Raw genomic sequence first — 22,818 nt, 5'->3', positions numbered from 1 at the left:
GATATAGGCCTTATTCTTACCCCTAGGTAAAGGCCATTGATCTTCCAAGCATACAAAATCTTTACAGAACTAAAATGTTATTTAATAGTTTGTTTAAAAATGTTTGATTATTTCAGCATCAACTATCAAGACCGACTTTGAACTTGCTATGTAGCCAAGATGACCTTGAACTTCTTGCTCTTTCTACTTTCACATGGGCTTATTGGCACCCACTATGACACCCTTTGTGTGTGTGTGTGTGTGTGTGTGTGTGTGGTGTCAGAGATTGAACTTGGGGCTTTGTGCATACCAGGTAAGTACTTTATCAACTGAGCTACAACCCTAGCTCCTAGATCACTTTTTTTTTTTTAATAAAAAAATGTCCATAGTGTTGTGGATGAAGGCAAAGTTTCATATACTCCAAATTCTCTATTACTACCCTACATTCCAAGCCCTAGAATCAACCTTTGTATAAAGTAAGTAGTCATATAGTATAACCTGCTTGATTGTTTTAAACGATGAAGAACCAGAGGACAAGAGCTAAATGGGTGAAATTTGGTTTAGAGACTATGTTGAGTTTGTCCAACCAACATAAAAAAATAGTTTAGTGAGAGTCTCATGAAGCACAGACTGGCCTGGAAATCATTTTTGTAGCCAAGAATGAGCTTGAACTTTCTGACTAACCTCTTGTCTCAACTTTTCAAGTCCTAGGATTACAGGAATTGAAATTCAATTCAATGGGGTGCTAAAAATTGGACACAGGGCTCCACTCTTCCAACTGAGCTACATTCCCAGACCTGTCCAAACAAACTTTTACCAGTTCTGAAGCAGTTGCTCACTCTGAAAACCAGAAGATTTCAAATAGAGTTATTTTTTATTTTTATTTTTTATTTCCCTGGGGAAAAGCCCAGTTTGGAATAGCTCCCAGTGCTAAGGGGAAGAATTCTTAGACAATATGGATTCTGTACAGGGACAAGTTGGCATTTACTTTTTCTTTTTTTTTTTTTTTTAAGATTTATTTATGTATATGAGTACATTGTAGTTATCTTCAGACACACCAGAAGAGGGCATTAGATCTCATTATGGATGGTTGTGAACCACCATGTGGTTGTTGGGAATTGAACTCAGGACCTCTGGAAGAGCAGTCAGTGCTCTTAACTGCTGAGCCATCTCTCCAGCCCAAGCTTGGCATTTTCTTGCTTTGAAGGAGACAGGAACTGCTGCTTTGTCTGCTTGGAGTTCCCCAGGCAGGCTTTCTGAAGAATGAATCAGAGAGAACTGTCTATGGAATGGAGAAGAATGACAGTATATACATAGGCTGAATCCAGTAAAGGTGCAACAACTTAGCAAAAGTAGGAAAGGAATCTGCTTTCTTCTCATCTTTGTATTTGACAGTGTGGGGAACTCACCGGTTGGTCAAAAGGACCTGATTTAACTTATTCTCCTCACTTGGAGGACAGCACAATGTGTTCATATCTTGAGCGTATGTGTCCCACCCCTACTAGATGAGAGACCCCATTGTGATGGCTTGAATATGCTTGGCCCAGGGTGTGGTACTATTAAGAGGTGTGGCCTTGTTGAAGTAGGTGTGTCACTGTGGTCATAGGCTTTGAGTCTCTCATCCTACCTGCCTGGAAGCTACTATTCTGCTAGCAGCCTTTAGATGAGGTGTAGAACTCTCAGCTCCTCCTGCACTATGTCTGCCTAAGATGTTGCCGTGCTCCTACCTTGATAATAATGGACTGAATCTCTGACCTGTAAGCAAGCCCCAATTAAATGCTGTCCTTCTATGGGTTGCCTTGGACACGGTGTGTTTTCACAGCAGTAAAACCCTAACTAAAACACCAGGCATGCTATAAGTGTGTTCTATCTAAGCCAGCCTTGGCTTATACATCTCCCCTCCCGTTAGAACAAAGCACTATCTCGTACATTGTATGAGTGCCAGACTCAGTTATTAATCTGAAGAAAAGATAGTTCTACAGGATTTGGGGAAGTTACACATTTACTACTGATCCTAAACAAGACCCAGAGCACTGTATTTTCTGACAAAAATAATATGGGATTATGACAGAGGCTTAGATTTCAGTCTTGGTGGTTCAGCTACTCAAAGATCTCTGCGGCTGTGAATAAGCTATATAACCTGTCTGGGACTTGGTTTCCTTGTCTCTTTTAAAAAGAAATCCAAAGACTTTGCTGTGAGATTGTGTCTCCTAGGAATGTCAGAAACTAGGCTCATAATCCCTACCTATGCTCATGCAGGCATCCCTAATTAAATGCAGTGGGACACACACACACACACACACACATACACACACACACACACACACACACACACACACACACACACACACACTGCATGCCACAAGAGAAATCAAAGCAGGAGGGGAACTTTCTGAGAAGAAAAAAAAAGTTCAGTGGGAGAGGAATTCAATAAAAGAAGATATGCTCAAAATATGTATATGTATATATATATATATATATATATATATATATGCACGTGTGTGTGTGTGTGTGTGTGTGTGTGAGAGAGAGAGAGAGAGAGAGAGAGAGAGAGAGAGAGAGAGAGAGAGTGTGTAAGCAGATGAATTGAAACAATGACACAAAATTCAAACTGTCCTTTGTGTTTAAGGGATGCTAGGAGTTGGATCATCGCCCCTAGAGACGCCTACATGTAAGGTACTATAGCATCACATTGTGGTATGCCTGTGTAATAGAATATTACTCATCCTTAAAAAGGAAGGAAATGCTGAAGCCTGTTGCCACATAGATGGATATTGAGAACTTGATGCTGAATGAAGGTAGCCAGACCAAAGGCCCCCACACTGATTAATTCTCTTCATACAAAATGTCCAGACTAGGCAAAACTCTAGAAACAGTAAGCAGATTTGCTGGCTTCTAGGGTATAGAGTGAGAAAATGAAGTATGTGGATTGTTTTGGGGACGAGGAAAATGTTTTGGAACTAGCTATGGTGATGACTGAACAATATTAGATTATTTTGAATGTCGCTGAATTGTATATTTTACTTTTGTGTCATCTGTATGTGCTTGTATATGTGCAGAGATGCTTGTGGAGGTCAGAGGTTAACCTTGGATGTTAGTCCTCAGTAGTTTTGCTAGGTGAGACAGGATCTCCTACTGGGACCTAGAGCTCAGAGCTGACCAATTTGCCTACTCTGCCTGGCCAAGGAGCCAAGCATCCTCCATAGCATTGGGATTACAAATGGGTGCCTTTACACTGGAGAATTTTTGTTTTATTTTGTGTTTTGTTTTTTTTGAGACAGGGTTTCTCTGTGTAACAGCATTGGCTGTCCTGGAACTGGCTTTGTACAGCAGGCTGACCTTGACTAACTCAGAGATCCTTCAGCCCCTGCTTTCTTAAAGGCATCTGTCACCACGCCCCATCCTACACTGGGCTTTTTTTTTTTTTTTTCCTAACTGGTTCTGGATACTGAACACAAGATTCTCTTACTTGGCAAGCCCTTTGACAACTGAGCAAACTCCTAGGCCTTCAATTTTATATATCTATATATGGCTAAATTGGTAAATTTTATGTAGTCTTTACCATAATAATAAGAAACAAACGTGAAAACCAATCCAAAGTCAAGTGAAGTTTAACAGTTTGAAAACTCTCCGCATTCTTCCAACCCTGGTGAGGGTGCTTCTCCAGGGTTGGTGAGCCAGGGAGGGGGAGGGGAGAGCATCAGGAGCTAGGGCCATCTGAAAAGCTTCCATCTGGGTGATATTTGTTTCATAGATTGCCAGTTGTTCACCCTGTTTGTATTTAAATGAAAGGAGGCTTTGAAGTGGGAACCGCCTCTGAGCAGGGCTTGGGGTTCCTGCCTTCCCTGGTAAAGTTCAGACTTGTCCAGATCTGCCTGTAGCCAGAGGTTACTGTTTCTGGTGGAAAAGGCTCAAGTTTTGGTTAATAATACACTAAAAGGAAGAGCATCAGTGACTTGAGGGGGGCAAAAATGAGTTCCTCTTGCTGTAGGAGGCAATGTTCCAATGTGGTCCTTTTATACGTTAGGAAAATCCCTTTCTCTTTTATTGTCAAAGATTTATTTTATTTTTCTTTATTTTGAAAGAGGGTCATATGTAGCCCAGGCTAGCCACAAATTCCTTATGTCCCTGAGGCTGGTCTTGAACTCTTGATTTTCCTGTCTATACCTTCTGGAATTACAGGTGTGTATCATATACCCAGTTTGGAATTTCCTTTTACTATTAATGTTGGTTGCATCTCAAATCATATTTCCCTTGCTGAAGAATATCTTTATGTATGCATCAGTGGATGTTAAGGTGCTGTGCTAAGCGCTAGTAGTGCCAGGAGGACCTCATGGTTAGCAGTTTAAGGATTACCTGGATTATTCAAAAGTTCCTTGAACATGACAGGGAATTCAATGGAGCTGAGTGTGCATAAATTAAATGTGTTGCCAGACATAAAAAATTTTAAGTCACAGCTGGGTGTGGTGGCGCAGGTCTTAAATATCAGTGCTTGAGAGCCTGAGCCCAGTGGGTGTCTGAGTTCAAGGCCAGCCTGGTCTACAGAGTTCCAGGGCTACAGGGAGGGAGAAACTCTACCACAAACAAACAAGCAAACAAACAGAAAAGAAATTGGAAGTCCTAGTTACAGACAGGTCACAGTGTGTCTGTTCATGCTACTGCTCTGCAAGAGTTAATATATTGAAGAGGAGTCTGCAGTGGGCATTCAAAACAGCCTCCACAGCTTTCTACGGCTCCTCACCTCCAACCATGTCAACACGGTTTCCAAAGAACAGTGGAGGAAGTCTCCACAAACCCTCTGAGGGCGATAATTGTAATGATGGTTCGTATCTTCACCCTATGTAATTTTATGGGAATTGAGAGTCTAGCCAAATAATAAGCTCCAGCCCTTTTCATCTGCCCAGTTCCCAGCACACTCCCGAGGTGTCTGAGGCACTTCTCACCCTAAGCTCTTAAAGCAGATTGTAACAATAACAACAGTAATGACAAGTTCACAATCTGCACGGTTCCCTTCATTAAAGGAGCCCTGGGAGCTTCAAAAACACTCATTAATGGAATCTGACAAAGCTTGGAAGGTGGGAAGACTCACCCATTCCCAGTTTTCTTGTGGCTAAATGTAGAACGAGAAGGATTGGAGATCCTGGGTTGTCATTCCCTGCCACCACTAGGGTCTTTTCATTCAAGAGTCTTGGGACTTTGAACATATTGACCTCAGGTGAGTGCCAATTCTTAGCGTTTCTTTCTTTCTGTGGGGTGTCAATTCCTATACCCTACACAGGGCAGTGTGGGGCCAAAAGTTTTTCTGAGCAACCTTGATTTAGCTCCATTTCCTCGAGGTTCAGTGATTGTTTTCTGGTCAGTTTCAGAGTTTGTGTATATTTATTGCAGAACTTAGGGTGTGAGCGTGCGTTGAACAGTGCGTGGGGATGAAGCAGGTGAGAAGATGATTGCTAGAGTTAGGGACTAGCTTGTGCTCTTAGGGGAACACTGTGTGATGGGAAGCAGGCCAAGGGAGGCTAGGTGAGCCTCTCAGCCCAGCTGTGAGTTCCAGGTTTCCCCGGCCCCCCACCCCGAGTTGTTTGGATCAAAGCAATGCCAGTATGTGAGTGTGCCTTCCTTGCCCAGGTGTTGGTTAGAAGTGGCCCTGGATGCTGGGTAGAAGCAATGAAGCAATGAAGCTGGTAATGAAGCTGGCTGGAGGGCTAAGTGCTGCTCAGGCCCGTGGGGATAGCCTGTCAAGTGGCTGTGGAGAAAGGCTTGTGGCTCAGACAGGGGCTCAAGGCCCCAAGATCCAGGTCACCAGGATCTCTTGAGACTTGGCCCCTTAAGGGGGAAGAAACTGCCCTTTCCTCTCTTGCTGGGGGGCCAGGGGGTCAGGTTCCCCGCCTCTGAAGAGGAGGGCAGGAGGGAGGAGCCCAGCAGGGCGTGTCGCAAGAGGGAGCTCCGCGCGCCCCGTGCGGGCCCCCTAGGAAGTGGATTTGGCCTGCTCCAGATCCAACCCAGCTTCCAGGTTTTCTCCCAGCCCGGCCCTGCGTGCTCCCGCCTGTCTCGGGCTCGCTCCCCCCTCTCCCCATGCCCGCCCCCTCCCTCCCTTAGGGCCGCCCCGCTTGGCCAAGTTTGCGGAGCCTCGCTGTGCGAGCCGGGCCAGTCAATCAGCGGCAGAGCTGAGAAGGGCACAGCCGTGCGGCCGAGGGCAGTGAGCTGAGCCGGGCTGGGTGAGCGGAGCAGCGCCGGGTGGCTGAAGCCCCGCGCCAGCGATCGCCCGCCGACGCCGCCCACACTCTGCTCTTCTGCGACTCCTGCCACCTTCCCTTCCTTCCCTGAGCCCCTCCGCCCCTGGCTAGCTGGCCCGGGTTCTCTAGCCTTCGGAGTCCCGAGGTCACGGATCCTCTCCCTAGTCCCTTGGGTCCCGCGCCCATTCCACGCCTTTTTCCTCGTACCCCACCCCGGCTGGGCGCCTGGCACCGGGGACCGTTGCCTGACGCGAGGCCCAGCTCCACTTTTCGCCCGCGTCTCCTCCTCCTGCCCTCCTCCTCCTCCTCCTCCTTCACTACCAACTCCAACTCCCCAGTTCTCGCTCCGCTCGTGAGTGTTCACTCCGCGCCTCTCCGCCCGCTCCGCAGCGCTGCTTTCCATCGGGTCTCATTCTGTCCTCTAAAGGTGGGAGCGCGTCCGTCAGGGTCCGCACCATGGCACGCTTAGGCTTGCTCGCGCTCCTCTGCACCCTGGCCGCGCTCAGCGCCTCGCTGCTGGCTGCGGAGCTCAAGTCGAAAAGTTGCTCGGAAGTGCGACGTCTCTACGTGTCCAAAGGCTTCAACAAGAACGATGCCCCCCTCTATGAGATCAACGGTAGGTGGGAATCCTGCACTCTCCCCATTACCGAGCGGTGGGCACCCCGGGAAAAGGGGCGGCCCCCCACGCCGCACCAGGTAGCCGAGAGGGAGAAACGGGCAGGCAGGAGAGCCAGCCCCGGCTTTGAGCGGGCACCGCGAGTGGAGGGGCGCCGCGGGTTTATTCAGTGCCACCCAGGTCCTCTGCTGCTGCCCCCCACCCCAGCCCTCTCACTCCCGGGAAGCCACTAGGGACTCTGGCCCTCAACGTGCGTGGCTTGGGCTCTCTCGCCTTTTCCGGGTTGAATTCTTTACTGGGTTCCCCGCTTTGTTGTGTGGGTGACGACGAGGCCGAGTGGGGGCGGGGTGGGGAACCTCCTGGAGTTTGCAGATTCCTAGGGGCGCAAAACGTGCGACTTGAATGAGCCGCTCATTGACGGTCTCCTAAAATTCCTCTCCCCGCCGCCTCTCTTCCACCGCTGACACGGTTTAGTTTTTAGGAGCCGCAAGGGCTTTAGAAGTCACCTTTAAAAAGCGAACTCTTCCGTACGCCTTCAAATCCCGACTTTTGGGAAGTCTCCAGCTTTCCGGAAGGTGTTGGATAAAACGGGTATTTCCCCTCCTTTTCTCTTTTCTCACCTCATTTTAAGGGTTAATTGCACTTTCAATTACAGACCTTTGAAAGGACTGATTACAGGAAACCTAAATCTCAGTTTGGAGATGGTTATGCAAATGAAGATGGCTTTGCCTCTGAAAAAGTTCACCGGATTTCAGCGCTGGGGGGTTGCGGGGAGGGGGTTGCGTATGGTATTTGGGGAAGTCCTCCTAGAGCGCTGGGGAGGCTGCATCAGGTATGCCCTCCCCTCCTGCTCCCGAGGTCTCCAGGCCCGCTGGTGGCAGTGCCTGGGCTAGTCCTCCTTCCCTGTTGTACTAGATTTTTGAAGCCGCCAACTGTTGCGCACAGCCCTGCAGGCTGGTGGCCGAAGCGGCACAGGTAGCTTGTTCACCCCGGGGACTCCGAAGGAGCTACGAATCTAACTGGCTTTTGGCCAGCTTAACCTAACGGAGGCGTTAGAGATTCGAGCCCCGAAGGCCAAATCTCCATTCCGAACCTTTCATGGAAGTGTGCAGAGTGCGCCTTTGCCTCGCTGTACTGGTTACCCGGGTGGGGCAGGCAGGGGGCCAGCAGCCAGCAAAGGAAATACTGTAATTTTAACCAGGCGCTTCCAAAAGCTTTAGAAGACTTGGGGGTCATCTTTTGGAAGGCTATTAATAACCTTGGAGATTAAGTGTGGTCATCAATTACATATAAATTACAAAAGTAATTGAGGGAAGTTGCTGGGTACTTTCAGAGTGTAATCGGGCTCCGTCTAGAAATAGAACTGAAGAAATTGTTGGTAGTAGCCCAGGCGTCCACTGCACCTTGGCAGTTGTCAAGTAACTCACAGGCTACTGATGAAAGGCTGTTTGCCCTTCAGCTGCCTGTCTTTTTGGGAACTCAAGTATGTCCTCCCAGACTCATGATTTTATTGGTTGTAGAGCTCTGAAAAGCCCCCTTTCTTTTCCCTCTTCCTCCTGCCCTGCCAGCAAAAGAGAATTGAACCGGCAGCCGCAGAAGCTTGGGAGCTCTGCAGGTCAGACCTGAGGTCTTTGTGCCCTGCACGGTTCGGGCCTGGGTGCTTCAGAGATGATTGGCGTGAAGGTTACAGTTGTCATTCCCACATTCTGAAGGGAGGCATGCAGCTATGCACTTAATGGGACAGTGACAAGTTTCCATGTGCCTGTGCAAACAATATGTGCCTCTGAGATGGACTAGTGGCATTTTGGCCGAGGGCTATGAAATCACCCTCCCCAGGTACTTCAGGTTTGTGATGTGCAGTCTCTAGAGATGGCAGCATCCCCAGCCATCAGTTTGATGGACAAGGAATTTGGAAAGGTGATGGTCAGGGACGATGGGTGTTCCCTTTGATTGTCACGGGCACTGAAGATACCTGTGGTACATCTTTGCATAAATGTCTATCTGGACCCCCCCCCAAAAAAGATAGGGAGTTATTAGTGCCCAGCAGCAGGAAATGGAAGCTAATGTGCTCACACCCAAAACATTTTTTTCTTTTTGTCTTGTCCTTCATCTCCCTCCCAGGGCTGCTGCTTTTATTTCCCCTTTTCAGTGACCTACTGGACTGCATTCTCCTGAGGAACAAAGGAAGTGCCTTTTTAGCTGGAATCCTTGGAAGACCACCAAGGACTTTAGCTCATGCAGTGCAATTTCGCACCACTTTCAACAATAACAAAAATGCATGACTGAATGGCTCAAAAATGTGGAGTGTTAGAGGCATTCAGTTGAGTCTAGGACACTGTCACAACACAGACAGACCCCAGTGAATACCTTTTGATAGCTGGTCTAGAAGCAGGGTAGTCTTTACCATCACCCTGGCCTCTCCAGGTGCTCGCATCAGCCTCACCTTTTGGGGACTATCCTTAGATCATTTTGACCATTTGGGGAGGCAGTTCTGGGGAAATCAATGTAATGACTTGGCATGAGCCTAGATATGAAGGAGTTAGTTACCATGCACTTTACTTGGGAGAAGTATGTATTTTCTTCAAAGCCAGAGATGATTTTACAGGTAGCGGGTTGCAATGTCTGTAGGATTAGTTCACTGAACCCTAGGCTTATCCAGGTGTAATGTTTTATTTTCTTTGGAAAGAATAATGGGGATTGAATCTAGGGCTTTGTACATGTTAGACAAGCACTCTTACCCATGAGATATACCATTCCCTACTTCTTGAAGTTTTATTCTTGAAACCCTTGCACTTCTAGAAAGACTGTGAGCAGATTTGCTGTTCTGAAGGACTCACAGTTATAGGTCGTAGTTGAGACCATCTTGATGTTCTCTTGTTGGTGTCAGGGAGGAAGTAAACATGCTTGACTCCAATACCTAATGGCCAGTCCACGTGCCATGATCACACAGCATCTGTAATAGCTTTCATTGGTCAAAAAATTATTTTTTGGTTTGCCTGCTATGTGAAGTATTCACAGAAGCAACAAGAAGGGTAGGAGATCAAGCCCCCACTCCCCACCGCCCACCCCCCAAAAAAACAAACCACAGGGCTTGGTAGTAGGGAGATATGCCATTCACACATACTTGGAATGCACCATAAGGTGTGATAAATACCATGTGAATGAGATGAGAAATGTGGCCTTGGGGGTATAAGTGTGTGCTTAGCTTGTGCCAGACCCTAGATTTAATCCCTAGCACAAACAAGGAGAAGAGATTGGGGCTAGAGTATTAAATAGGTGATGGTAGTTTGTTAGTATAAAATAATAAAATAATAAGCTATCTATATGTTTTTTAAAGATTCATTTTATGTACATTGCTGTTTTGCCTGCATGCATGTTTGTGTGAGGGAACTGGAGTTACAAACAGTTGTGAGCTGCCTTGTGGGTGCTGGGAATTGAACCTGGGTCCTTTGGAAGAGCAGTCAGTACTCTTAAGCCCGGAGCCATCTCCCCAGGCCCTACTCTCTAAAATCCTAACCATTTTCATTAGGATATGTGACAAATTAGCACATTAATAGTGTGCTGGAATTGCCTTGAAGAGTGTGGCATTTAGTTAGAATAATATTGAAAGTGTAAAAGGTGCCTTTTCACAACAACATAGAACCTGTGAACATGTACCCACACTTGAAAATGCTCATATATGTATCTCAAAGGATTCTGGGAATTACTCAAGCTATGTTAGGACAGAGAGGAAAGGAGGATCGAGATACTGATACTGTAAATAAGACAAAGTATGTGTTTCTAGATTTGTGTTTTCCCTCCATTTAGCTGGGTTGGGTTTTATTTTATTTTAATTCATTTATTTTATTTATTTTTTGAGACAGAGCCTTATGATGTAACCTTGGCTGTCCTAGAACTCACTGCGTAGACCAGGTTGGCCTTGAACTCACAGAGGTCTGCCTGCCTCTGCCTCCTAAGTACTGGGATTAAAGGAATGCACTGCTACCACAGCCAGCTGGGGTTGGATTTTGTTAATTGACCTTGTGATTTCTTAATCTATTGACATTGTCACTTTGGCTCTGGATGTGTCATTTGAGAGGGTCTTATGGAATCCCAGGGCCTGTCCCTTCATTGTTAAAGCAACTGTCTTCTGGATTTGCTAAAAAGAGAACTTAGTAACAGTTCTGGCTTATGCAGTTGAATCTCTTTTAGAATGTATAAATATAAATGTTTGATTCAGTGTAATTACTATTTTACCTTTATTTGACTCACATCAGGTTGCAGGCAATTTCGGGATTACCTGGAGACTCCACTGAGGAAGGAAAAAGGGAGTTTTCTGAACATCAGTGTTAGTGTGAGTCAGTCTGAAGTACCCTTCTCTGATTGTTGCCCAGTAACATTAACAATTTTATGTAGCACAGGTTTGTTCTTATATGCTCACAAAAACACATTTTTGCCTTCTAATAGCTAATAGCTATTGTGTAGTTTCTTTTGGCTTTGTCTCATTTAAAGTCTACAACTGTCATCTATGTATTCAAAAATGATCACCTTTTATTTACTCATAGAACTTGAGATTGGAAAGGATTAAGAAATACATTCATGGGGCTGGAGAGAGAGATGGCTCAGCAGTTAAGAGCACTGAGTTCCATTGTGAGCACCAACCATCCGCCATTCCAGTCACAGGGAATCCAACGCCCTCTTCTGGTCTCCAAGGGCACCAGACATGCACACTGCACACAGGAACATGCATGCAAAACACCCATACACATAGAAGTAAGTAAATACAGTAATTAAATTAGAAGTACATTCAGAGTTGTACAGATTGTGAGTGGCAGAGGCAGGGTTGGAACCCAAGTCCTCTTTGAACCTACTATGCACTGCGTTGTGCTAAGACGGGAAGATATATTTTCTGGTTCCTTTGGAGGTTCTATAGATCTAAGTTAGGCAGCACTGTCCTCACGCAGTAGTGGAGAGGATCTAGTCACCTCTTCAGCAGGCAAAATGTCAAACCCAATTATAGATAGTATAGAGTCCATAGTTGGAGGAATATACATTATTTCTTGGACCATAGGGGGTAGTGAGGGTTTGTAGGGAGGGAAATGTCATGGCTTATGTTGTTTTAGAAAGATAATTAGCAACTATTTGGAGTTAAAGGAGTTGTGAGGCAAGAGATAAAGGTAGGCAGAGGCTATTTAAATTGTTCTTACCTGCCACTCAACTTCCCATTCTGATTTGGCTGTGTCAGCTACTTTGAATGGACTCATCCCCCTGTGTTGAGCTTCTGTGGCTCCAGATATCTTAAATCACTCTGTTTTCATTGAGTTACTGCTGAACTCTCTTCAAGGGTTCGGTGCCCACCAGTAACGAGTATGTTCTAGGTGAGGTTCTCATGCATATGGTTCTATGGCACCCGTGATGTAATGGCATTATACTTCCATAGTATATAACAAACCCATTGGTCTGTTCTACTCCCAAGAATCTTGGATCTAAACACTTAAAATACGGGGGAAAATGAGAGTAAATTTTCACGATATGTTGATGTTCCCTAGAGATGATTGTTTTGCTTTGAGGGAGTAACTGCAGTTATAGAACTGATAACTGAGCATTATAGGCACTTACTTTTTTTTTTTTTTTTTTTTTTTTTTTTTTTTTTTTTTTTTTTTTTTTTTTGGTTTTTCGAGACAGGGTTTCTCTGTGTAGCCCTGGCTGTCCTGGCACTCACTTTGTAGACCAGGCTGGCCTCGAACTCAGAAATCCGCCTGCCTCTGCCTCCCGAGTGCTGGGATTAAAGGCGTGCGCCACCACGCCCGGCGGCACTTACTTTTTTTAACATTTGTTTATCTGTGTGTATATGGGACAGTGGCAGGAAGTTGGGGTACATACAGGTGTGGGTCAGATGTGCTTGTGAATGCCAGTGTAGCTTGGGAGTGTTAGTTCTCTTCTACCTCCATGCAGGTCCCCAGAATTGAACTCAAGTGGTCAGACAGGAAGCACCTATACCTGGTGAGGCATAACCACGGTCCTGTTATAGGAAACTGTAGAAAAATTTTAGACAACCGAATTCTGTATTTCTTCGTGCTTTGAAATACAGTTTTGGGAACAGACAACTGAAGTGGTTATGATTTTTGCATACTTTGAAGAGCACATTACCACGTTAGGTCTAGAGCATCGAGCTTGTTCAATGTACGTGAGTTATGCTTTTTACCAAAAATCTAAATTTTATATTTACCAAGGTGTAACAGCATCAGAATATTTTATATAAATAAGCAGATACATTAAAATGTGAACAGGTAACTGCATTTCCAATTCCACTTGGTGAAACATCTGTTGCTTACTAGGGAGAACATGAAAGTGCAGAGAATTCATGAAGCGATTCCATCCTGAAGGTAATTTGAAATATTATATTTAAGTTCTGATGCATTTAATTTAGCAATCTGGTGGGAGAGTAAAAAAAAAAAAATCAAAGAGATCCATCAGCCAGGTATTCAACTTTTGAAAAAGAAACTCTAACAAATGTTCGAAATTAGGGGAAAAAATTGAATGGAAGAGTTAAAGAAAGTCAATAACCTCCAGGAAGCCTGGAAACTATGTAAAAACATCTTATTGGAAGCCCAGATAAATGTGTGCCAGACATCAAAAAGACCAGCTGCTTGGGGGGAGGAAAAAAAAAAAAACAAACCCGGCATGACTAACTGGCAGAGTGAAAGAAGTTGCTTCAGGGAAAAAAAAAAGAAGTCTCTCACAAAACAGAGGCTAGGGCAGGAGAAGTCCACCAGGTATGGCAAGGCAGGTACAAACTAGAAATTAAGTGAGACAAAAGATAAATCTTATGAGGTAGATTGAAAATTCCTCCACGTTACCAAGATGGTGAAAAAGGTAGGCGGAGCTCAACTTTCCAGAGGAGAAGCAGTATGGTTTCTTTAAAGGGATATCATGTCTGATTAATCACCTAGAGTTCCTTGCCAGGAAAAAAAAAAAAAAAAAAAAGATCCCGAGAGAGAGGGTTGGGTGTGTAGTTCAGTGATAGAACACATGCTTAGCATGCACAGGGCTCTGGATTCTGTCCTCGGTATTAGTCATTCAACCCGATCAATAAAAGCATTTGGATACTGGGAAGCAGACATACATAATTTAGGTTTAAAAAAAGTTATGTAATTGCGATACCAGAGCTGAGAATACTTAAAATGCCTATTTATTTTGGGATAGGTAGGGATGTTGGTTTATTAACGATGGAAAAATTAATTGAGGGAGAAAAGCAAGTCTAGTGCCTTAGAAGTAAAAGGAGACCTGCATTCTTAGAACGAATTTGTTGTCTGCTGCTTTTGAGGAGGATTTTCTTTCTTTGAAAAGGAGGGGGTGGGGTGGTATTAGAATGTAGATTTTGAATGTAGAATTAGAATTAGTGGTTGTCAGTTCACATTGTACTATAATATTACTGAGCAGAATCTGTGAGTAGGGCTATGTCTTGGCTGACTGGGTTGCCCCAGTCATCTGGTCATCTGGTCATCTGGTAATAGGGATTGAACCTACACTAGGCCCTCCTGCGCAAGGCAAAGTCCTGAGTGATAGCGCTGACCTTTTTTGTTTTGAGACAGGGTCTCCTTAAGTTGCCCTGGCTGGTCTTGAACTCACTCTGTAGCTGAGGCAGGCCTTTAACTCAAGTTCTCCTGACTCAGCAGCAGTGGCTGCAATTTCAGGCCTCTGTATGTGTTTTTTTTCTTAATGATTATTTGCAGCTTAAAACCTACTGTCATTAATGATGTCTAAGGCTCCCCACCTCATCTCCGAGTTACTGTCATTCTGAGATTCTGAACTCTCCAGGGAAATTGGCTCAGGTAAAAGCTCTCATTGCAACAGTATGCATATTTGCTTGAATTTTGGCTAGTCTGGGGTTAAGGGAATGCCTATTAAACTTGGGGAAATATATTTTAAATTCAAGATAGAAGCACAAACCAGAACCATTGACTCTTTGAAAATAGAGACATAAGGACATTGAAAGCACTTTGGAGGGAATTAGAGGGAATCCAGCCTTCTTGTCATATATTGAATAAATGTCAGTGTACATAGTGATATTTCTTCCCTTTTGTCTATTGGTAAAATAACCCCAAATCTCTTTATTCCTAACTTCAATGTTCTCTTTGCCACGTGTTGATTCTCTTCAAGTGTCTTATCAAGAAAAAGAAGTACAAAAAATCCCTGGGCTTCTCCTCAGCACAAGCGTCCAGAACACAGCTGAGAATGTGGGAACTGGTGGGAAAGCTAAGTGATGGAGACAGCTGTCAGGAAGCCTGTGCATTCTGCTTGGAGAAAAGGCCTTCCGAACTTTTCTCCTCAGGAATCATTGAGCGTGTGATAGGCTCTGGGGATTCCAAAAGGTGTCAAACTGGAATCAAGTTTTTGAGTTTACATTTGAACCAGGCAGATGGATTTCGTAGGTAGCATTTATACAGGAGGAGACAAAGTACATCTGCTTTCCTAGCCTATGGCTGATAAGTTGGTTAAGTGTGCTGGCTGGGAGGTCAGAGGATGTTATAGAAAGGTTTCTTTAAGTTTTTATTTTTATTTTTTGAGAAACCTAAAACTTGACTTGTGATGGAAGTGAAGAGGCTAGTGTGAATCTGGGTGAGCGGCCGGAGCTGACCACATTACACACACAATCAGTTTGTTGATCTGGGCCCTTTGATACCTATTACAATGCCTAGACTAGAGCCACCCCTGGGATTTTTAAAGGATTTTTTTAATTATTATTATCTTAAATTATGTGCCTATGTGTTCCTGTGCACATTGTGTAGATGCTTACAGAGGCCAGAGGTGTCAGTCCCCTCATGGTCACAGGTGGTTGTGAGACCCCTGCCGTGGGTGTTGGGAAACAGACACTTGTCCTCCTGGAGAGCAGCATGTACTCTGAACTGTTGAGCGCCACTGTGGAGCATCTCTCCGGCCCACAAAGCACCCTTTTTAGGACAGGAACCTTTGGCTTTGATGTGTTCTGAAGTGAAAGTTGAGAAAGTTCCACTGAAAATCCTGGGCAAACGAATGAAAGCTCTCAAGACAGTGGCAGGGGACAGGGGATGGGGTTCAGGGTCCAGTGAGTGAACCAATCACTATGCTCTTTTGTCTCTCTCCCCTCCCCAGCTTCCTCTTCTCTCTTTCCACTTCCCCTTTTTATCTCAGCCAGGTCTTTTGATTGTAGCCCAGCATGGCCACAATTTGCCATCCTCTTGTCTCAACTTCCCCAGTGTGCTACCAGTATAGGTGTGCACGCCATTTTACCTAGCTTGTGTTTTTTTTTTTAAGGTTTATTTATTTATTATATGTAAGTACACTGTAGCTGTCTTCAGACACACCAGAGGAGGGAGTCATATCTCTTTATGGATGGCTGTGAGCCACCATGTGGTTGCTCGGATTTGAACTCAGGACCTTCAGAAGAGCAGTCAGTGCTCTTAACTGCTAAGCCATCTCTCCATCCCCTCGTGTTTTTATTTTAAAAAGAAAAAAAAAATAGGTTAAAGCTCAGCGGTAGAGTGCTTGGCCAGTGTGTTCAAGGCCCCGAGTTCTGTCTCCAGCTTTCCACCCCTAAAATAAGTTAAAGACTGTATATTATTAATGTAATGGGTTATTCACTTGAGAGCGTTTGGCTTATGATTTTCTTCCCCTCCAGCTTGTCTTCTAAGCCCTCTAGAACACCCAAGTTAGATGAATCGCCTGCCGTGCCCAGTTTGGGAAACCAACATTTTGACATAAAGTCACAAGATGCAAGAAAACTGGCTCTCGGGTTTAAATATTTGAATATTGGTTTCTCTTTTAAACATTTACCAAACTAAGTAAATGTATAATGATAAGAAAAGAAATGTTACAAGTTAAGGATACTTAACTCTGTAGGTATTTGAGCCTTTAAAAAAAGAAAGCCTCCTTTGCCTGGTTCGACCTGATCTGAGAGACCAGACCCATGGCCTCTAGTTCTGTCATACCAGGTAGCCTAGTGGTAGGTTCTTGAGAAATGTTTTGTGGTTTCCAAAAGTACAGGAATTATTAAAGTTTTATATTAATTCTGAGAATAGATTTTTTGGGATGGTTCTGAGGATGGAACCCCAAGGCCATCATTGAGCTCAGCCCTTATTCTAGGAACTGGCATTTTTATTCAACCTGCTCTGTTTGAATGTTTTTGTCTTCCTCCAAGTCCATATATTGTGAGCTTAACACTGCACATGCTCATGGTATTGGGACAGGAGACTTTAGGGAGGGAGGTGAGCATTTTTGAATGGGGTTAGTGTCCCTATTAAAAGGCCTCTGTGAGATTCCTTGAGCATGGGTTATATGCGGTCAGTAGTGAGAAGCCTAGCATGTGTGAACTAGGAAGAGGCCCCTCACCAGACACCGAATATGAATATGCCAGTACCTTGATGTGGAACTTCTTCTTAGCCTCCTTGGTGGCGGACACTGCACTTCTGCCATTTATAAGCCACATGTTCTACTTTATTACAGCTACCTAGACCTTGGTGCCCAAAGGAAACAGGGCAAAGTCTAGCATGTTTTGTTCCTCTCCACGTCCAATGCGGTGCTGATACTTGGTTCGCTCTGGGGTGAGAGGACAGCATTGCATGTGGTTGGCTTTAATCCCCGGAGACTTCTCACATTGTCTGCTCCAGCACGAGCAGCAACTCCAGCAACTCGCTGGGCTTGCAGATGAGCTTTTTGAAGCTTGCGGGCTTTTGCTTCTGCCTACCAGATGCCCCTTTCCTTACTCTTACCCAGGCCCCATCTCGATTTCTCTCACCACTCCTTTCACACCAGCTCTGCTCAGAGCTAGCCTGGCTTCATTCTGAACCATCCAGCTTGTATCTCCCAGAGTGGCTGGAAGTGGTTGCATTTGCACTACAGAGCTTCCCTTGGTTTCCCCTAAGCCCTTGAGAGCAACATCCCAGCAAGCCTGAAGTCCCCGGCATAAGCATAGAGTTTTTTTTTTCTTCCTTCCTCCTTCTCTTATTGTTTCTATTCTCTCACACATTTGTCTCCATTGAGTGTTCAGTCTGGTGCTTAGTCAGAGACAAAAACAAAGCACTCTGTCCTTGCAAACAGCAGTGGAAAGCATGTGGTTAGCAGCTCCCACTTGCAATGGTCCAGTCTGAGTGGGAGTGCCATTTTTCTGGCAGTCACTTCACAGAAGTCCCTGTGTGTGTGTGTGTGTGTGTGTGTGTGTGTCTGTGTGTCTGTGGGTGCACACCAGAATAGGTAGTCATTACATTCTTTACGATTTAGAGTCAAATTTTTATCTACTATTGTCAAAATTGCTTTAATTATACAATATTCCCCTGGGCAAAGACTTTTTTTTTTCAAAAAAGCAAACCAAGACAAACTTCTCACCAACATAGCTTTACAGATCTTCGCAGTATCTCCTTCTCCAGGGAAGTCACTGGGTTTAGTGCTTTGGGTCCATGGAAAGAGTTCTTTTTTGTTGGCATGGGGGGGGGGGACAAGGGGCGTTTGAAATGAGTTCATTTTAAACTGTACTTGAATGAAACGCCCCCAGCTTGCCATGTGGTTAATGGTTGGCCTTGTTTACCCTCAGTTTGGTACTAACTGTCTTAGCTCTCTTCGCTCTGCTGCTTCAGGTCCACTAGACCTGGATGCCCTTGGGAGAGACTGTTCTCGTGGGAGGTCAGGTAATTGATCGTTAAGCAGTCTGGCACTCGGAGGCCACACTCTCATTCAGGTACAGAGGCAAAAGAAAAAAAGAACTTTCCAATGTCCAATGTCTGTATCCATTTTCTTATGGTCTGAACCAAGCTTCCAGTGACTGGGGGGTGGGGGGAGTTTGCTTAGATGGTCTTCTATGGTACTGGGCCATATTTTCAAGATGTGTCCCGAACGTGCACTCTTGATCTCAGAACAGTGTCATACTGGTGCCTGTCACCTCTTGCTTGGATTTATTAGTGGCTTATCACCAGTATCCTTGGTTTCAACACAGCAGTCTGTGTTCTTGTTTTCTTCCACTTAACTCAGGACACATTACTTTCCCTGCTCAAAAGGCTCTAGTGGGAGACAGTGAGATGACCCCGTAGGTCACGGTATTTTCCCCTTATCCTGATGACTTTTTATGCTGCATCCCCAGGACCCACATGGTGGAAGGGGAGACTCAGTCCTCACGAGTTCCTCTGATTTCCACTTGTACACACCATCATCAAGTACCCACGCGAAATCAAACCAAATCAAATCTTAAGTTCAGGTTCTAGTTGCTCCCCGTGCTCCCCAGAGTGCTCCCCAGAGCTTCTGAAGTCCTATGGTATCTGCCCATTAGGTGTCTTTTGAACAAGTTTCTCTCTCTATTCTGTGATGCCCCTGCCTCGACTCTGGTCACACTCTCTTCTGTTCCTCAAGTACCCAGGCATAGTTGAGCCTTTGCAGGTCCCATCCTAGGCCCTCACTCGTGCTAGGTAAGTAATGTACTGGAGGGTTCCACCCCCAGACTTTGTGCCTCTCAGTGCTGAGAATAGCCTGTAGCCAGACTAGAGCTCACCCCCTCACAGATTTCAGGCTTCATCACTCACTTATTGCCTCACTACAGAAGCTTTTTTTTTTTTAATCCATATATAAAATAGGAAAATGCCCCACCCCCAGATTTTGTCATGCTCTTTCTCTGATTTCTTCTTTGTGTTATCACCATCCAACCTTGGGGCAGACTGCCCAGCACTCACTGTCTTTAATACATCTTAATCTTTTTTCCTTATAGGAAGGGGTGCCTGGGCTGAGGATTCCATCCCTATTGAGTTAGCTATTCACTGACAGGCACTGAAATCAAAGTAGTGAGAAAGAGAGAATTTAGCACTTGGCCTCATGGACTACCAGGGATGGGAGGACAACTGTTTTCTTGCGTGTTTCAGACCTATGAGTATCTTCTTATTTACTAGGAGCCATGCTTTTTTCATCCCAGCTCAACCCATGAACATGCTGTTTGTGTTTCTGGCAGTGAGTCCTGAGGCCAGTTGCAGAATACTTATCAGAGCACGCAGAGTTTATGGACCTGTTATCAAGACCTAGAAGGAACCCACTCCCCCTTTTTTTCTGGCCATATACTCTGGATGGACATCCTTATTGACATGCTTGTTGGACTTGGATGGGAACTGGAAAGTTCTAAGTTAATTCTTGGGTTACTTTTCTGTTCTACTCTGGAGAGGAATCAGTGTATAAGCACCAGAGGCTTCAGGTGTTTGTGAAAAGGCAGTGCCCATTCTCATCCCATAATGATAGAGTGGCTGAGGCTGGTGTCCTTTAGTCCAGTAATGATTGTTAGAGTACACCACCGGCTCAGCAAAATATGGTGGGAATGTCTCTGTCAATTGATAACTTTCTTCTCTGAGCCTTTTCTTAACGATGACGAGGTGGTGTGCAAGTTGCCTCCAGGAGGAGAGGAGGACCCTGGCCCCTCGCCTGGAGAGCATGTACAGAGAGGCTGCTCACAGAGATTAGGACAGAAACAAATGCAACCCGAGTGATAAGTGTAGCACTTGCAGGAACACAGTGGGAAGCCCCGTGACACTCAGCTCGGGCTCTCACCATTTCAGGAGTTACTAGTTTTTAATTTTATTCTGTTTTACTTCAGTTCTCTCTTTTCTTCCCTATTTCCTTTCCTGTGCTGAAGATTGAAGGACTTCACATAACCATAGAACTACAACCCCTGCTACATCTTTTTTTTTTTCCAGAAAATTTCGATGACTATTGTGTATAAAATCCATCTTTAGATGGTGATTTCTTCAGAAATTCAAAGTCGTGAGGTGCTGGTACCCAGAACGTAGGCAACTTTACTTACACTCACAATGAAATGGCAAAGGCTGAAGGTCCAAGCCCAAACTGATGCAGAATCCTCACTGCATAGTAATAAATTGGATATACCACTTTGTAGTCAGAGAGTCAGGTCTTTGCTTCATGATGGCAATTAGGGTATACCCTGGTTTCTGTACAAATTGAAATGTGATTATTATGGCCAGTGCCTTATTTAAAATAATGTGACTTACTATTATGATGAAGATAATTTGTCTAAATCAAACTGAAAGTGTTTCTTAAAATTTAATCATTGAAGCTGGGCGGTGGTGGCACACGCCTTTAATCCCAGCACTTGGGAGGCAGAGGCAGGTGGATTTCTGAGTTCGAGGCCAGCGTGGTCCAGGGAATGAGTTCCAGGACAACCATGACTACACAGAGAAACCTTGTCTCGAAAAACCAAAACCAAACCAAACCAAACCAAAATAATAATCATTGAGATGGTACTGTGGTATGAAGGGCTTGTGATGTACACTCAGCCATGAGAGTTCATGATAGAGTTTAAGCAATTCTTGTCTAACCTGAGCTTACAGGAAGAGACTCTATGTATTTTTTTGTTTCTTTGTTTGATTATGAGATGTTGTCTCCTATGTAGCTTAACAGAGATCCACCTGCTTCTGCCTCCTGACTGCTGGGATTACAGGTGTGCACCACCATGCCCAGTTTCTGTTTTTATTTTATTTTCATTTTTTGCATGTTTATGTGTTTGCTTTGAAAGAGAAAAAAAGAACGATCTATTTTTAAAGCACCCAGCATTTACCACTTTCATCAGCGAACTTTCATTAGCTTCTGTCCTGGAACCCTGATCATTTTCTTGGTTGCCTCTAAGTTTCAGAGTGAATTAAATAAAATGGAATTCCGGGGAAGAACATGTTTATGATAACATGTTACAAATACAGCATGTGTCAAAAAAGGGGGGGGGCTTGCTAATCAAATGAGTGATGTAAATAAGATATTAGGAGGTGTTTAACATCCACAAGGGAGGAAAAGTGTTAATAAACATGTCAGGAACCATTGAAACAGAAGCAGTGTGTTAATTTCAACAATATCTCTTTGTTTTTTTCTTTATTTTGTGGGCTGTGTGTGTGTGTGTGTGTGTGTGTGTATGTCACATACATGTGGAAGCCAGAGAATTGCTTGTTTCTTCCCTTCCCCCAGTGCTGGGGCTATGAGCGTGCATAGCTGTGCTGGTTTTTATTTCCTCCCAACTTAGGATTCAAATTCAGGTCCTTAGGTTTTTTTCCCACTGGGCCAACTCCCTAGCCCAATATCTCTGTATATAAAAGTAGATCTTGAAGTTGTTTTTATTGCTATACTTCCTGGAGTCACTGTGTGTTAGAAAGTGGTAAATCTTCATTTCCTTCAAAATACTGTATGGTTCATCCCGTATTCCTTCCAATTACTCAAATTTATGGAAGGCATTTCTCCAATTGACCATATTAATATAAGAGACTAATGGCAGCTCTGCTGTTACGGCAGGATATTTGTTTTCTTTCTTGAAGTCCCAGCAGCTGTTGTCCCCTCATGTTTTGCACAGAGGAAAAACAACAGGGAAAATTGAGACATGCTTTTAATATGGGGAGAATGTAGCTGATCACTCAGAATAAGAGGAAATGATTGCTTTGGCACAGTTATTAATTTCAGAAATGTCTTTGAATATATGCTATATGCTTGAATATTATGCCAATGCTCTGTGGCTGCCTAGGGTGACATTTAAGAGATGGAGATTTTGATCCTATGTTTTGCCAAATATGAATTGCCTCAAGTTTTAGGAAATTTGTTGTTAATTGATTAGAGAGGAATTTTCATCATTTTCAACAGTTTCTAGAAATGTGACCAGTAAGTTAGGTCAGAGCTTGCATGCTTTTTTAAATTTTTATTTATTTATTTATTTGATTTTTTTTGAGACAGGGTTTCTCTGTGTAGCCCTGGCTGTCCTGGGACTCACTCTGTAGACCAGGCTGGCCTCGAACTCAGAAATCCGCCTGCCTCTTCCTCCCAAGTGCTGGGATTAAAGGCGTGAACCCCCATACTAGGCTAGAGCTTGTATTTCTATAGTTACATACTTGGTCATGTTGGAGAAAGTAGTGATTGGAGAGATATCCGAGAGAACGTTAATTTGTTATGAAGGGTCTCAATTTTGATAGTCATTTTATGAAATAATGCCCACCCTACATTATTTATTTATTAAAA

General features: G+C 44.4%; 1 protein-coding gene across 1 annotated transcript in view; it reads left to right on the top strand.

Moving 5' to 3' along the window:
* Window positions 1–6,106: 6,106 nt before the first annotated feature.
* The window catches only part of Gpc4 (glypican 4), a 114,501-nt gene continuing 97,789 nt past the window's right edge, over window positions 6,107–22,818 (top strand). The window contains exon 1 of the mRNA XM_021153828.3: window positions 6,107–6,828. Within this exon, the coding sequence (XP_021009487.1) occupies window positions 6,669–6,828 (160 nt within the window). The 5' untranslated portion in view covers window positions 6,107–6,668. The remainder of the gene's footprint in view (window positions 6,829–22,818) is intronic.

The sequence above is a fragment of the Mus caroli genome, unplaced genomic scaffold, assembly GCF_978045245.1.
Source record: "Mus caroli unplaced genomic scaffold, Mus_caroli_1 scaffold_5, whole genome shotgun sequence".
Taxonomy (NCBI): Eukaryota; Metazoa; Chordata; class Mammalia; order Rodentia; family Muridae; genus Mus; species Mus caroli.
The sequence above is the reverse complement of the archived record's forward strand: the minus strand, read 5'-3'. Positions and strand labels throughout refer to the sequence as shown.